The sequence below is a fragment of the Thermobia domestica genome, chromosome 8 (assembly GCF_964235325.1).
Source record: "Thermobia domestica chromosome 8, izTheDome1.hap1.1, whole genome shotgun sequence".
Taxonomy (NCBI): domain Eukaryota; kingdom Metazoa; phylum Arthropoda; class Insecta; order Zygentoma; family Lepismatidae; genus Thermobia; species Thermobia domestica.
The window spans coordinates 165,578,368-165,597,041 of NC_137461.1; the positions used below are offsets into that span (position 1 = coordinate 165,578,368).

At 36.3% G+C, this 18,674-nt stretch overlaps 1 protein-coding gene across 1 annotated transcript in view; it reads right to left on the reverse strand.

Annotated features, from left to right (window-relative positions):
• Patronin (calmodulin-regulated spectrin-associated protein patronin) overlaps positions 1-18,674 on the reverse strand; it is a gene marked incomplete in the record, with an annotated part of 438,489 nt that overhangs the window by 169,666 nt on the left and 250,149 nt on the right. Inside the window, 2 exon segments of the mRNA XM_081769233.1 lie at positions 6,121-6,255; positions 14,531-14,700. Coding sequence (XP_081625359.1) covers positions 6,121-6,255; positions 14,531-14,700 — 305 coding nt within the window.

The following is an 18,674-nucleotide window of genomic DNA, read 5'->3' on the forward strand; positions in this document are numbered from 1 at the left end:
CCCCTCTACAAAAACCACAAAGAAATTACCATAAATATCCTTAGTAAGAACATGCGGGAATTCATTTTTTTGGTAAATTAATGTTAAATTTGGTGTAATTGTAGTAAAAAGATATGCCTTCTGAAATCTGGAATGTTAGTTTGGTAACGCACTGCCTTCGGGGGGGGGGAGGGGGGCACAGGAGCGTAGCATAAGCATTTGGAATTTATAAAAATTTCAATTTTTATTCTGGAAATGCCAGTGAACGTTAGACTAATCACAAATGTCGCAGAATTAATTTTTGACGCTTCTTGCATGTGTAAGTGATTGATACAAGGCTACAACCCCTTCCAAAAATCACAAAAAAAAATTACCATTATTTCTTTAGCAGGGACATACTGGAAGAAACTTTTTTTTTTTTAATTCGTCACGTAATGTGAAATTTTGCTTTATTCTAGTAAAAGGATACACGTTTTTCAATTCTGTAATGTTATTTTGGTAACAGGGGTCAAGGGTGCGGAGGGTAATTTTGTGGTTCTGCAGAGTACAGGGGATGGGGCATTAGAATTCCAAATTTTATTTTGGGTGTGCCGATGAGCGTAAAATTAATCCCATGACGCACACAATTAATCATCCAATGCTATTTCCATTGTAGTAGTGAGTGATATGGAGTTACAACCCTCTTTGAAAAAGCGATAGAAATTCATGATGAATGTCCTTACGCAAGGACCTACTGACAGAAGCTAAATATTTTTCATAATTAATGTGAAGTTTGGCATTATTGTCGAAAAATGTTTGGTTAGAAAATAAGCTGAAGCGACAATAGGATATTACTCATGATGAATCTCTTTTAGGGAGGTGAACTCAAAATTTCATTGATTTAATGGAGTTTTAATGTGAGATGTGGGAAGCAGTTTTCACCAATTATTGTTTTGGTTGGAAAACACAACATTCCTCCCTTTGTTCCTCCTCTTGCACCTATGATCTTACATGCTCTAATTTTATTATAGTTTCTCCTTCTCCCTGGGGAACAAAGCCGGCAAGAAAAGTTCAAACTTTTCTTTATTCGCTATGCGCGTCAAAATATTCGTAAATATCATAAAATTAATGCCCAGGAGCTGCTTCTATCTGCCAGTGTCCATTTTGGGGCTTCAATTCCCTCTCCCCAGTCCCAAAATCACTTTAAAGAAAACACAACACCTTCTCTTATTATCTTCCATGCTCCTTTTGGCCCATTCAGATGAAGGCTCTTTTGTTTCCTTCCATGCTCTTCTTTGGCCCATTCAGAATGCAAGCTAAGAGACGTGTGTTTAAGAAGCACTGAAACAACTTCCATGTCCTTATCATACGTTGGCGTCCTACTCTAAATTGATTTCAAATAATCTAAACAACCCTTTGTTTTGTAAAACACCCTCTAATTCTTGGCTTACTTCTTGTTCATCTGCACTGACAACAGTTTCAGAAATTTTCTTATCGCAATACAGCAATGATTTACGACTTACCTGTTGACAGTTCAATAGGACTTCCTGTCTGTAATCAGCACCTGGGTTAGATCGATTTCTTCAGAAACGCACATTACATAGACGTGAATCTAGGGGTAGACTGGATTAATCGTTTGTGAACTGCTTGTAGTTTTCACTACATTTTAAGAGTACATTCATACTGTGGTGTTTTTCGATCATGCAATCTTTAACTCAGGATCAGCATGTTAATATAATTGAATGTATATTTTATCAGAAAAATCTGCAAAAGCAACAAGATACCGTATAGTTAAAGAACTCGGACTAAAAGTGCGCGACGAGCAAATTGACCGTTTGTACAGCGGGGGACACTTCTAAATGGTACACCTTAGCCGTAAATCTCCATATGGCTGTACCATTTAGAAGTGTCCCCCGCTGTACAAATAGTTCAGCAGCAATTGTTTTCACACTGCCCATCTTGCATCTAGAAACGTGCAAGATTTTCAAGCTTATCTACAGAAGAAACAAAAAGACTTGTGTTGTTATCTGTTACTACTTCACCGCTGACAAAGGCTGATTCCTTATATCAATCACTGAAGCATGCAAGGAGAATCGGAACACTAATTATGTGACATTTGTGATTAATCTGACACTCATTGGCATTTTCAGAATAAAATTTGGATATTCTTAATAAAGATCCACCATCTTAGCCTTTGCCCTAAGTGCCCAGCTAAGGCCATGCATTAATAAACCAACATTCCAGGTGTGGCCAAATTTCACATTGCTTGATATAAAAAAATAGCTTCTTCCGGTATGTCGCTGCTAAAGATACTTATCGTGAATCCTTTATGTGATTTTTAGCAGGGGGCAGCCCCATATCAGTCACTGACACATGCAAGGAGCGTCGGAGCGTTAATTCTGTGACTTTTGTGATTAACCTAACCTCCCTGGCATTTCCACAACAAAATTTGGAATTTTTGTAAAGATCCACCATCTTATGCTACGCACCCTGTGCCCCCCCTAAGGCAGTGTGTTACTAAACTAACATTCCAGATTTCAGAACGCATACCTTTTTACCACAATTACATCAAATATCACATTAATTGATCAAAAAATATATTTCCGTATGTCCCTGCTAAGGACATTTATGGTCATTTTTATGTAGTTTTTGAGAGGGGCTAAAGCCTAACATAAATCACTGACACATGCAAGGTGCGTCGGTGATTAATTCTGCGACATTTGTGATTAATCTGACGCTCCCTGGCATTTCTACAACAAAATCTGGATTTTTTTTTTATAAAGATCCAGTATCTTATGCTACGCCCTCTGTGCCCCTCCTCAGGTTGTGCGTTACCAAAATAACATTCCAGATTTCAAAATCTTACCTTTCTACTACAATAACAACAAATTTCACATTGATTGACAAAAACAAAATATTTTTTCCCGCATGTCAGTGCAAAAAATAATTACGCTGAATTTTTAATGTGACTTTCGGATGGGGGGCTGTAGCCCCATATAAGTTACTGGTACATGCAAGGAGTATCAGAATATTAGTTCTGTGGTATTTGTGATAAATTTTACGCTTACTGGCGCTAAAATAAAAATTGGGATTTTAGTAACACTCCACCCACCTCTTTTTATGCCCCTTGTCCCCAAAGGGGGAGACTTACCCAAAATAATGTTTGAGACGACTCCACTAGCATTGCGGATGAGTGTCATTGTATTTTGTATCAAATAACATTCATTTGTAGCAAAATCCTTAGCAATAGTTATTGGAGAAAACTGTCTCCAAAATTTAACATTGAATTTCCCATAAGAAAAATGAACTTTTGTGTTTACGCCCCCAAAAGAGGGGCTAAACAGAGATTTCCTCTTATTTACTTTTGAAATTTAAAAAATTCAGACATTTTCCAATAAGTGCCAAATTTCACGTTAATAGTATGCACACTTTATGTTCTGCCAGTGCTCTAGAAAATTACACGAATTATGGAACAGTCTGTATATATATATATATCCTCCTCCCGCAAGTGGCGGGGCTGATTTAAACCGGATCGGAAATGTCACTGTTTATCTGAATGATCCTGAAAACTATGGATTAGACACTAATATTGGTAATTTTCGATCATTATTATATATAGAGCTGCCCCTCCCCCTCCTTCGTGCTGCAGCACACGGCATCAGAATCATCACTGTTAATCTCAGCTACTCCAAAACTATGGATTCGACACTAATATTAGTCATTTTTGATCATTTTTAAATGTTTATCCTCCTCTCCTATGTTGTACCCTCCGCAACTATCAGGGCTGAACTTGGATTGAAACAGCATAAGAAGTCTCACTGTTTCACGCATCGACCCTGAAAACTAACTGATTCAACACTAATATCGGCCATTTTTGATCATTTTTAAATTTATCTCCCCCTCCCCTATGTTGCATCGTCAAACTGAAGAGCCTAAAGTAATGCCTGCCCCGTAAAGTCATGTATGTTGAAAATTTGATGGAGATCGGTCGGCTAGTTCAAGAGTGATGAAGTCACAAAGGCAATCATTTATATATATATATATATCCCCCTTCTCCCTTTCCTACGTTGGCTTGTCAAAGTGAAACGATAAAAGACACCCGAGGCCCGATCCTCATATATGTTGAAAATTTGATCGAGATTGGTTCGGTGGTTCAAAAGTTATTAGTTTTTATCTATGTCCCCCTCCCCTACGATCTACCGTTAAAGTGAAATTACAAAAATGTTTCCAGATCCGAACCTCATGTATCTTGAAAATTTCATTGAGTTGGTCGGATAGTTCAAGAGTTCTTATTAAGTTACAAAAATAGTCACTTTCAGTCCTATATATATATATATATATATATATATCCCCCTCCTTCTCCTTCCCTACGTTGCTCAGTCAAATTTAAATCATAAAAACGATTCCAGGCCTGAACCTCATCTATGTTGAAAATTTGATCAAGATCCGTCTATTGGTTCAGGAGTTATTAAGTTTTATTTATTTTTTATACCTCTACCCCTCAGTTCTACCGTCAAAGTGAATAATCTAAAACCAGCCCAGCCTCGAACCTCATTCATGTTACAAATTTGATCGAGATCGGTCGGGCGGAGATTTAGGGTCACAAACATAGTGATTTTCAATTTGATATACATAGATTAGCAACCCGCAGAATCTCACACAAGTGCGAGAAAATATGTTAATGTGTTTAATTCGCTCAAATTACAGTATTTACTAATTAGCTAGCTTATCTGATTATTTTTAAAAAGTCATCCTCTCCCATCCCCACCCCTAAGGGTGAGAATGAACTTGAATATCATGAAAACTGATACTGTTAAACTCAGCGACCTTGAAAACTATGAATTCAACATTAATATCTGTCGATTACTTTTAAAATCTCACCCCGTTCCTGGAGAGTGGAGTATGACCTTAAAGTTGAATTGGAATAAAACTATCACTATTCATCTCAGCGACTCCAAAAACTGTGTACTCTAATATTGGTCGTTTTCGGGCAATGGGAGGGGAATTTTGTGCAGGAGGCGGCAAATTATTTACAGCAAAGGGGCGCACAATATATAAATACGGGCTTGGATAATGTTGGAAACTGTGCCTTTTGAGATACTGTGTTGTATGGCAAAAATGCTCTGTATTGGGGATTGTCATGTGCCACTTCTCTTCTCATGGTGCACACTGTAATGGGAGGGCTAAACTGGAGTAAAGGTTAAATGTCTGGAACTAGTGAATACATAAGGAAAGTCCTATAAAACTGTTAAATAGGAACCGTGTTGTTCTCACGTATTGCAGGTCTGCTGAGCACATCGTCGAATGATGACACACACCTAGCTTATCAGCTTTGCTGACAATTAAAACACCCCTTCCTGAAAGCTGGTATTTTTACCTTCATCGTTCCACCGATCGCGCTCAATTGATAGCGCAAGTACAGGTCCAGTGTAGTCAGCAATGTATCGTTCAGGAGACCAGTGAAGTCGACTATTTTTATCATGGGTAACCTTCTGTATTCTGCCTGAGAAACCACTACTATTCTATTTATCGTATCTAAAATTGTGACACAAAATGTCCCTAAAAATACTGAATAATAATAATAATAATAATAAAAAGAGTCGAACTTTCCGACTACTATTTATTATTTGGCAATAATATTAGTTCATGCGTGTTTCTCGATATATACAATATTATATATATATATATATATATATACTCTTATAATACAAAAGCCACTTCTTTTAACTATTTGGTATAGCAGAACATGTAATTTTATCTTGAAATCTATCTTTCTTGTTCTTTCCTTATTTTACCATAAAGGCAAATATTGCACAATTTAAAAAATGAACTTCTACTGAACTAAAGTTGATCCTTTATCGATACTTTTATCAACATTAACGTTTGTTGCATGCGTGGAATAAGATGCACCTAAGATGCATTTCTACACGCAACTCACTTAATTTCTTAAGTAGTAAAAATTGTGTGAGATCCCAGCTTCTATAGACATAATCTGCAAACGTATTTATTTATTCTTGTTTCAACAATTAAAAAAAAAATAATAAAAAATAAAGGACTAAGACAACCACAACATATATAATGAATAAAGATTAACATAAATTTCAAATGCAATACTGACGATTGCATACTACACATAGGGATGTCGTAAGAATGTCATCTTACTCTTGAAAGTTCTTCTACTTCATGAGGTACCTGTAGTGAAAATGGCCTTTGAGGTTTAACAACAGGTTCAACCATTTCTCCATTTGTATCTTTTCCATCATCACTCTCTGGTGTCTTCATGTAAGAATTTTTTCCCTGTGAAATAGTAATAATAACAAATTACACACATTACTGGTTACTACCCTTACGAATGTCATATAAATCAATCAGCATACGTAAAATGTCTCGTAGCATTTTATTCGTTGACTGCTGTTTTCATATTTCATCTACCAGACGATGGCGTTTAGAGGATTAATTTCGTAACAGTAAAATAGATAAACCGAAATAAATAAACTCAAGTTATGAAATAAGTTTAATTACATATGAAAAACATCTTCCCTTAGGTAATCTTCTATACTATGCCAAAAAATTTCTATTTTCCATTTTTTAAATAATATTTTTATGACACTGAAGAAATTGTTACGTATTTTATTACCACGTCTGTTGTACTAGTGATAGCATAGTCAAATATCTTGTTTTGGTCTATAGTATATATATATATCGCTCATCTTTATTATCCATTAAGGTAAAAACATGCTGCATTCTCCATGCAAACAGAAGAAAGGATTATGATATATTTTTAAAAACAAGTGCGAGATTTTACAAGTTATGGTATAAGTAAATTCGCGATTATTAATATAGCCTATTTTTGTTTAGTAAATATTTATCTAATTCTCATGAAAATGTTCATAATTAAATAAATAAAACTTCACCTATGTTGTATTTTATTTGAACTGACATTTCAAAGATAACTGACATCCTTTATTATCCGAGAACAGCACGAGTACAACTCTGAGAATAAAGACAGTCAATTAACTTTTGAAACGTCAATTCAAATAAAATACAACACGGATGGAACACTAAAACTTTTACTATTTGATTATAAATATTGATCTACTTTCTGATGCACTGCCATAAAATAAAATAGCGTGTTTTATGATGATATAAAAAACTGTAGTACATTTGCAAAAGGTCATTTGAACTTAAATATTTTTTACTATTCTCATGGCACATAATCTCGAATTCTCGAGAGACACAACAGAGCCTTCCTATGTTGAATTTGTACTACTTTTAATTTGAACTTCTTGTTTTCTATTGTGTAAATACAGTATTCCTACTGATCTGGAGAAATCTATTTCCCTGACTTCTCCCTGACCTTTGGGAGCAAATTCCCTGACTTTTATGGCAGGTATTGGATGACGTTGACATATAAATAAGGAATAAATAACGGTGAATATTTATATATGAGAACATTTATTCTATAGAGACAAGTAATAATTAATTGCTCATATGTTCATTCCACTTACCACCCATAAAAATCTGAGCAGCGTTCCATTCTATGATCATTAATGGTTGGCTAAGCTGAAAATGGTGTACAATTAATGTTAGAAAAAATATATTTTATAAAATTTCCCTGACTTTGCCTGATTTCCAGTCTTTTTTTCCCTGAGTTCCCCTGACCTGCACCATTTTCCCTGAGTTTTCTCTGATTTCCCTGACCAGTAGGAACCCTGAAATATGACTTGAATGAGACAATTACTTTATATGCCACAGTACTGTGCTTCCTCAATTAAATCTAACAATTTTTCATCAAAGGTTTTAGTTATGTCGTAAAAGATACCAAGCACTAGCTTAAAATTTAATAAACCTACTAAAAGAATTAAATGAACAAGTATTGTATTTATTGAGATACTCTGTTAAACCCTATAGGCTATTGTTTGTTCTGTAATAATATCGTAGTGTATGATAACATTTAATACGCACTCTATTGAATTTTCAAATATTTTACTGAAAGCAGACAGTAATAAGAATGGTCTATATATATTTTCGACTGACGAAGCATCCTTTTACATTTTGGTATCACTTGAGTTATATTGAGTAAATCGAAGAATGCTCCGTTAAGCATTCATTGAATAAGAAAGAAAGGTGTGGCGATTTTGTGAGTTTCGTCATTTGTTAATTTGTTTTCATGCTATTTACTAATTTGCTCTAACACTTCCATTTTTTTAAACCACAAAATCAATTTTATTTATTCTTGTACTATCATTGATTCTCCTAAAAAGTTATAACTGCAGTTCACTTAAAGGTACATCAGACACTTACATATTATCTCTGCAGCATTTATTTATTTGTCTGAATAATGTTAGTTATGCTTTACGCAACAGCGCTAAAGCTACCTAAGACAACACAGTTTACTTCTTAATGATTATTTTCTTCAAAACACGATTATCAATTAGTTTGTCCCAGTAAAATACTATTATAATAAAACAGCATGCACAATTGAACTGAACCACATGTTTTAATACTGTGCAGTACTGTGCAATACGTAAAGTTATTACAACTAAATCGTCAATGAACTATTTAAATTACTGTTAAAATCGAATCACTTTAATCGAATCGATTAAAGTCTTGGTATATCTGATTCAATTTATTAGCTTAGCTTCAATAATCTTTCGTTCTTGCTATCCATTGTCAGACAAGTATTTGTAATAAAATGTCATTGATTTCATCATTATGTAAGAAAAACCAATAAACGATAGACTAGTTTTAACCATAACTCCACATTCCTTTGGACTGCACGAGTCTTTCTGGTTGTATGATCGAAGACGTTATTGCCCGCTCACAGAAAAACTGTTGGAACACATTTCTCTTGGTGGATTGTGAATATGAACAGTAAGTGAAGTACATTGCCATAGTAACCACAACTAGAAGCTAGGATCATTTCTAGGCCTAACGGCAGTTGGAATCTGCAAGAGTTCATCACTATAGAAGCAGCCAACATATTGAAGCCAGTGACACCATCCAGATATAATTGAGTCGCTCGTCGCCCCTGGCAAAATGAAGTCCATTAGTTAAGTTCAGCGTTGGTTCTATTGACATGTACGCCAAGAAGCTACACAACAACTTTGGAGAATCATTTCACCAATTGGAACAACTTCAGCATCGCCGAGAACACAAAGGATAATTAGGGCTAGAGCTCATTTCCTATCCTAGTTGTCAAATTCCCTCTCTTCTCTCCCCTCTTTTATCTTCCATTTAATTTAGTCTCGATTGCAGCAGAAATTGTTAAGTTTCATTTATGTATTGAAGCATAACCTCTCATAATTTTAGTTGGTGTGAATTGTCGGTTCTCATCCTCATTTAGGCCCCTTTCAGTAATTGTATGGTAATTTGCGAGTAATTCATGATCAATTTCTGAGCTTCTTGAACTGACACTCAACACTTGCACATAGTAGAGACTTAAATGGGTTTCAACCTCTGTAGATCTTCTTAACCTCTACTACATAATATTGATCCTGTGTTTCCATTTTTTTTGAGGTCCAGAAATTTTGGTGCATCTTATTTTATTTCTGCAAAAGAGTGAAGTAAAATTTTAATTGTCCTTCCCACCCTGCCCTAGATGATCAAAGTTGCCCATTAAGAGTAACTTCATTCTAAAATTTATTTTCATCTGTATTAATATTTTGGATAAAGCTGTTTCCCTTCCCCCCAACATACACTATGTGATCAAAAGTATCCGGACACCCCCAAAACATATGTTTTTCATATTAGGTGCATTGTGCTGCCACCTACTGCCAGGTACGCATTATCAACGACCTCAGTAGTCATTAGACATCGTGAGAAAGCAGAATGGAGCGCTCCGCGGAACTCATGGACTTCGAACGTGGTCAGGTGATTGGGTGTCACTTGTGTCAAAAGTCTGTACGCGAGATTTCCACACTCCTAAACATCCCTAGGTCCACTGTATCTGATGTGATAGTGAAGTGGAAAAGTGAAGGGACACGTAGAGCACAAAATCATACAGGCCGACCTCGTCTGTTGACTGACAGAGACAGCCGACAGTTGAAGAGGGTCGTAAAGTGTAATAGGCAGACATCTATCCAGACCATCACACACGAATTCCAAACTGCATCAGGATCCACTCCAAGTACTGTGACAGGTAGGCGAGGTGAGAAAACTTGGATTTCATGGTCGAGCGGCGGCTGATAAGCTACACATCACGCAGGTAAATGCCAAACGACGCCTCGCTTGGTGTAAGGAGGGTAAACATTGGACGCTTGAACAGTGGAAAAACGTTGTGTGGAGTGACGAATCACGGTACACAATGTGGCAATCCGATGGCAGGGTGCGGGTATGGTGAATGCCCGGTGAAAGTCATCTGTCAGCGTATGTAGTGCCAACAGTAAAATTCCGAGGTGGTAGTGTTTTTCTTGGAGGGGGCTTGCACCCGTTGTTGTTTTGCGTGGCACTCTCACAGCGCAGGACAACATTGATGTTTTAAGCACCTCCGTGCTTTCCACTGTTGAGCAATTCGGGGATGGCGAATCTCTCAACACAATCGAGCACCTGTTTATACTGCACGGCCTGTGGCGGAGTGGTTACACGACCATAACATCCCTGTAATGGACTGGTCTGCACAGAGTCCTGACTTGAATCCTATAGAACGCCTTTGGGATGTTTTGGAACGCCGACTTCGTGCCAGGCCTCACCGACCTACATCGATACCTCTCCTCAGTTCAGCACTCCGTGCCCGAAGAAACCTTTCAGCACCTGATTGAAAGTATGCCTGCGAGGGTGGAAGCTGTCATCAAGGCTAAGGGTAGGCCAATACCATATTGAATTCCAGCAGTACTGATGAAGGGCGCCACGAACTTGTAAGTCATTTTCAGCCAGGTGTCCGGATACTTTTGATCACAGTGTATATTTCTCTCCTGAGAAAAAATGCACTTTTCTCCTTTCTTTTATGTTGTAATACTATGACGCAATGTAGATTGTTAGGATTATCGCTTTTACTATTTAAGTTAACTATAAGCTGACTTTATTGCTATTCTGGAATATATATTTTTTAAGGTATTGATTTTTTTCAATATTAAGGAGTTGTAATTTACAGTTTGACATTTAGGGGATTGGAAAACACTAGTTATAATGGACTGTAGTCAGGTCGTTCCTCCCTTTTTCGACAATAATTAAGATGCATGTGTTTTACGTACAGCAAACTTTATGAACAAGTTCGTATGTTCTTCAATGCATTTGAAGACTATGCACTAATGTATTCTCCGAAAGACGTAGAGAAAAGACATCTTTTGCCTTACTGCTTAGTTAACGGAGCTCGTTCATTTTTGCTTGCATTGCAATGTACTCCTGAATACGACAATTTCATGTATTTCAAATATAAAGCGGAAACTAATATATGCATTTCAAGAAAATGTTATTTCGCAAGTTTTAAGAAACTAAATGAGGTAAAGAGAGCAGATAGATTTCGCACCAGTCATGGATTATGTTTTTGAAAGGTGGAAAAGTATGTTTTGATCCTAATACTTCCGTAACAGATCAAATAAACCTAATTATACGAAGTTTATTGCCAGAGAATATTTGCTACTGTCATTGAGCTAGCAAATCATTTAGCACGAGAGGACAGGATTAATTTCTTAGTTAATTTGAGTCTCAACCGGACAAAGTTATCAAACATGGAATAAGAACGTGATTTATACCCGTCTAATGAATATCAAACACAGTAAAAGCAGAATTCTTCAGATTCTTCTTTTTATGACGTAACTGAAAGCTCGCATTTGTTTCCAAGGCAAACAGAATTATCCCATCACTTAAAATAAAACAACTAGCGGTTCTTACTGAGTGTGTAAACCAGTGGAAATTCTATCATGCACCCCGATCTGTGAGAACAGAAAGCAAAGCATTAAACCCCACTCACAAGGGACGTATGCGAACCGTGACAGCTAGATATTTATGAAAATTGGTACCCTGATTAATTGTGGATCGCTAATCATCGTGGTGATAGTCACTCGGTGCGGAAATGCCTTGTTTACCTCCTATGTATAATACTGTACATTTGTTCGTTCTGTAGTTTTGTTGTACATTTGTTCGTTTCTTTGTACGGGCCCCACAATTTCTCAACTTTAGAGCCTCATATCTCCCTTATTTGACAACAATGATAAGCCACCTTTTGCTTATTTCTTTCACGGTTTGTCAATTGTTTCAATACCATAAAATGGTACACGTTCTATTTGAAAAACTTTAAGTTTGTGTCGGGGTGGCAACGCTGCTCGTGTGACACTAGTGCCGTGTTCTTGGTCACGTGTCCCCTCCCATAAGTATCAGGTTACATGTACATTTTTCATTTTCTGCCTTGTTCCGGTGTTTTTGGAGTATAACTCGGCACAGCTTTATTTGGTCACTGCGTAGCGAGTGAACACCACGAGTGACTATCACCACGATGATTAGCGGTGCACAATTAGTTAGGGTACCAATTTTCATAAATATCTAGCTGTCACGATTCGCATACGTCCCTTGTCAGTTGATCTATCCTCGCTTCTCTCATGCATGTCAGCTACGCGGAAATCTATCAGACCAACAACCGAGATTGCTTCTGTAAATACGGCTAATGTTATTAATAAACCAAAGCAGTGAGATACACAAAATTTTACTACTCGTAAGTGCGAAAATAGTAGAGTGGAAAAGATCTTTGGTGCCTATTTGTTATGAAAATGGACTACCTCATATTAGAGCTTATTGACCATAATTAGCATTCGTTTTTACTTGATAGTGGGATTTCAATATGCATCATTTGAAGCGATATTTTGAGTTCAAAGAGTAAAATTGTGAAGGGTGCGACTTTTATACGATGCGTAACATATTTCCAAGAATCTGATCAAACTGCTTCAGTTAAATCGAATTAGGGATCAAAATTATACAGATATTTTCAGAGTTTATTGATTTTTCGTACAATACCATATTTGGCCAGGATTTTCTAAAAAATCTCGTATTACTCGACCACCACAGAAATTTGTTTTGTTTCGTTAAATTTGGGAACCGACCGAAAATACTGCCGCCGTTTGTATCTCTAAATGAAATTTCTAGTCATATTGCTAAGATATATCAATCTCAATTTTCGGCAGCACGTTCTGTGGTGTTACCTCCTAACTCTTGTACGGAAGTTGCATTAATGAAAGTACATAATTTTATGGGCAATTATAATCTGCTTACTCCTAAAAACTAATCGATTCTCACTTTTTTTTTTTTTTTTTTTTTTTTTTTTTTTTTTTTTTTGTAGATGGAATTAATCTAGTTATTTCCATGTTGAATATACCTAAAAAGGAAACTATTTGAAAAAGAATGTTATTTTGGGTTCAGTGGAAAATCTTAAGAACGGTACACACAAGCTGAGACAAAATAGCGCACACAAAAATGTACATCAAATACAACACTGTAAACACACATTCTTTTCCTGAGGGATATGACAAAACTCGTGTGGACATAAATCGTGATTATGCATATGTAGTTTCATAATGTTATTTTGAAATCACAATACATGTATTCTTGATTTTGTCTTCCAAAGGCTCAATATTAAAAAAACTGATGAAAACTATATACCTACATGTAAGTGATATTATTCCTCTTTCGTGGAAACATATATCTTCTTTAAAGACAATGGTTCCAAATCTTTCACACTTCTCGCTCTTCTTCGTAAACCCTGCAAATATCTACGGTATGAAAGACCATGATCTGATCCCCGGTGAGAACTGAAGGGATTGCAAACTGTAAGTCTATGTACTACACATGTAATGTTAATTGGTTTCAAACCAGATGTAATGAAACCATTATTTTCTATGACCCACTTCTGCCTATACTGACCAATATTTCAGTAAATTGGTTCCCACGTCTGCCCTTTCACACATATTCAGTCACAAAAAATAAGCAATGTAGGCCTGGAAGTTCCGTAATTTTAGCATTGGCAGATAAAGGGTGGGCACGTTTTCTAGATTCACCAAATCTATGGGCAAATCACAAATTCACAAATTTGTCATCTGGTTCTGTTTCTTTCCTACTAACTAAAAACAAGTAATTCCGCTCATGACTTGTCAACTTCACGTTAATGTTCCTTCAAATATTTAGTACTCTTGTACAATTTGCTGGCCAAGAATGGAGAATTTCACATTGAACTTCTCGAGTATTGGAACAAAAGAGTGTAAACTACAAGTGTTGTTACTAACAATATTAATAATTTATCCGAATAACACTTTCCGACCAGAGTCTAATACACTTACTTATTATGGAACAAGCATCTGGTCATTAAAAATTCCAATATATCCTGGAGCCTTATCATGGCGAACTTTAGCAACGTTCAGTTTACTGTCCACTAAAATACTACTATAACTGGAACACTATTTTTACATATGCTTTAGTATGAACGTAAGACGTAAGATTGTCTCATGTAATTGTAACTCAAATAATAACAGCTCAAAAGAAATGATGTTTAAAGAGCTATGAATGGAGAAGAAAGAAGGAATAAATAAATAAAACTGAATATTTCGATTAACTAAAGACAGAACATCATCATTTCAACAGAGCTAACCTTTGACACTGCCTGCAAAAATGCCGCTTTGCCAACTTTCTGTCTTTGTCTACTCATTACCAATTCCATCTTCCTCTTTTCACTTTCAATTCTCCTCCGCTTCTCTTCCAATTTCATACGAATATTATGAAGCTGGGACGCCATCACATGATTATTGGCACTGGATTCATCTGGAAAATTAATAAAAAGTTACATTATCCAGAACAACAAAGCAATATAGTTTTCTGATGTGTTTCAGCTAAAAGTTTAATACAGGATAGTCCACAAAGCAATTAAAATTAACGCTAACGTATCAGAATATTTGCTTGTTCACAAATTCATAGGTTTAAAAAACGACACACCTAGCCTAACCCGATAATATATTTCTAAATATTCGCTGTTTCTCTACCATTCAATTGAAAACACAATAGAATCTATATTTTTGAAGTATGTATATTTGTCTATACGTTTTCAAACCACGCAAATTTGTTTTCTTTTTCTTGAAGCAGAGAAGAGTTTTCAATGGTAAGAATATCAATCTTAACACCAAGTTATGAAAAAACTAGTATTTATTTACAGTCTCTTTTTAAATGTTTTTCCTATATAACCAACTTCTCTGCAACGCTTATCCTTCAACAATGACATATTCCATTCAAATTCACTAAAAGAAAGAAACACACGCATGTTATATATATATATATATATATATATATATATATATATATATATATATATATATATATATATATATATAGGGTGTTTGAAAACAATACCAACAACGTTTGGGAGGTGATTCCTGACACCAAGATAAGACAAAAAGTATAGACCAACCTGGGTGCACAAATGCTTCCTTTCGAAGTTATAGGCTGCCGAAAATATGAACTTTAAAGGTTCATAGCTCCAAAGCTATGGGACCTATCGTAGTCGGATCAAGACTTCACTTAGGAACTAATATGTGTGCTATCCAAAAATACAGGTTTTAGAATCCTAAGGTACTCACGCAACAATTTTTATAGAGGGAGTTTGGCTATCGGCATTTAGTTTGAAGATGATACATATAGAATCATTAATTGATATATTATCTCCACACCAGCTAGGAGTCTGCGTGCCCTACGGAGCTGAAATTGCAGTCCATGCAACACGAATGTATTATTCCTCTCAACATAGATTTAAAAAACGCCTTCAACGAAATTAACCGAGATTCAATGCTGTCTTCAGTTAAAAGCCACTTCCCTTCTTTCTTTCCATATTATATATATATATATATATATATATATATATATATATATATATATATATATATATATATATTACCAGAGCTACTCACAACCTATGAGATAATATTATCCTTTCGCAATGAGGAGTTCAACAGGGTGATCCACTAGGTCCTGCTCTAATTGCATTAACTCTTCAGCCAATCATTAGGGATATTAATACCGAGCTCAACATTTGGTATTTAGACGATGGCACTATAGCCGGAGAAACTGAGTCTGTATTACATACTTTAGCTCATATACGTACACAAGCAACATCGATCGGGTTCTCTCTCAATTACTCGAAATGCGAAATCGGCTTTCTAGGAGTAACAAATGCTGAAACTCAAAATCTATATGATAGATTCAACGAGGCAGCGCCTGAGATTAAATTATTAACATCTTCTAACGCCGAACTACTAGGAGTGGCTCTTTCTCCAGACACAGGGAGCAAGATATTACTGGAAAAGATTTCATCTTTAGATCATCTACTTTCACGCCTTTCCAAACTTTCTGCACATTCAGGATTTTATCTCCTTAGAGCATCTTTCTCGATCCCAAGATTGTTGTATTTCCTACGTTGTTTCCCCCTCCTGGACGGACGATAATCTACTTGAGAAATTCGACTACGCTCTTAAAATAGGATTGGAGAATATTCTTATTTGTACCCTTAGTGATGAAGCATGGCTACAAGCATCACTACCGGTCAGAAATGAAGGTCTTAGAATCCGTTGCGCCACGGATTTGGCTATCCCGTCTTTTTTGGCCTCATTCTATAGTTCAAGATAACTGATTGGGACCCTCCTTCACAGAGAAGATGAAGTCACTAACCTGGATGTGCAGGACTGCATAGCCAGATGGTCAAATTTAGTTGGGTCAGACTTCCCGGCTCCCGAAAGTCGAAATAATCAGTCGGTCTGGAACGAGCCCATCGTGAATTACCGTTTGGATTCATTATTACAGGCTTCTAATAACATCGAAGATAAGGCCAAGTTACTTGCTGTCATGCCCCTTGAAAACGGAGCATGGCGCTTCAAGCTCTACCTTCACTTTCTTTCGGCCTACACCTAGACAACGAAAGCTTCCGAGTGTCCGTCGCCCTTCGACTTGGAGCAAATATATGCGAACACCACCACTGCCCAAGTTGCAACGCTCTCGTAGATAAAAGAGGTTTACACGGTCTGTCATGCAAAAGCAGCGCCGGTAGACATTCATGCCATTCAAATGTGAATGACATCATTTTGAGAGCCTTAACATCCGCAGGGGTACCAGCAGTGAGAGAACCAATTGGGTGCAGCCGTTCAGACGGAAAAAGGCCGGATGGTATAACCTTAGTGCCCTGGGAGCAAGGAAAGCCGTTGATTTCGGATTTCACTTGCTCAGACACTTATGCACCCTCCAATCTACAATTTTCATCGGCAAAAGCAGGACTTGTCGCTGCACGAAGAGCAAAAGAAATAAATGCGTTAATCTTCTAGATAAGTATTGGTTTATTGCATTAGCAATTGAATCTAGTGGATCCTGGGATCAAGAGGACGCAAAATTTATTAACGAAATTAGCAAACGTATGTCCATTAAATCTGGAGACCTCGAGCTAAATCTTTTCTAATTCAACGCATTAGCATGGCCATTCAACGAGGAAACGTAGCCGCTATTATGGGCACGTTACCCACTGGTAAAGAACTAGAAGAGTTTTTTTTTTTTTTTTTTTTTTTTTTTTTTTTTTTTTTTTTTTTTTTTTTTTTTTTTTTAAATAATTTGACGGCGTCTAGTACACTAACAGCATTGAAATTTGGAAACCAAATTAGAGAGATCTAGAATACATTTGAGCCCCAAATATTCTGCGAGTTAAAGCGTCAGGCAATACATTATACAGAACTATGTTAACCTGAAGGGTTTTCCTTTCTCAGCAGAGAGCACAGTAGGTCAAATGCAATGTCCTAGAGGAAAGTAGCATGGCTTTGGAGATCTCGATGGCAGAAGACGTTCCGGGAAAAGAGGAGTTGATATCAACATTTTAACTGCAGTTTGAAAATATTTTGATAATATTTTTGTCATCGACCTCTATTTGAATCGTTATTATTTTAAAAATTTGTAAACAATCAAATATTCAGTCGAGGTTTTCATCCAAGAATGTCGAAAAACTAATTGTTGTAGATACGTTATATTCAAATTTCTATTTGTTTCCGTAATTTGTAAATTTTTAAATATATACGAGTATATGCATATTAATAAATGTATGGAAAGTATTGTTGAATATGATATATATATATATATATATATGTGTGTGTGTGTGTGTGTGTGTGTGTGTACAGACTGTTCCATAATTCGTGTAATTTTCTACAGACTGGGAGAAGATGAAGTTTTCACACTATTAATATAAAATTTGGCACACTTATTGACAAATATCTGAATCTTTCGAATTTCTAAAGGAAATAGGAGAAAATTGCTGTTTAGCCCCCCTTTTAGGGGTGCAAACACAAAGGTTCATTTTCCTTATGGGAGATTCAATGTTAAATTTTGGAAGCAGTTTTCTCCCATAATTATTCGTAAAGATTTTGGGGCAAATGAGCTGTATTTGTTACAAAATGCAAAAACACTCATTCACAAAGCTAGTAAAGCCGTCTCAAACAATATTTTCGGAAGCCCCCCCTTTTGGGGGGCAAGGGGCCGTAGAAAGGTGGTGGGTGATGTATTACCAAAATCCCCACATTTATTTTCAGAGTGCCAGGAAAAGTCAGATTAATCACGAATGCCAAAGAACTAATGCTCCAATGCTTCTTACATGTAAGAGTGACTGATAATGGGGCTACAGTCCCCTTTCAAAAATAAGAAAATCACCATAAATATCCTTAGTAGGGACATACGAGAAGAAAGTATTTTTTATTAATTAATGTGAAATTTGGCGTCGA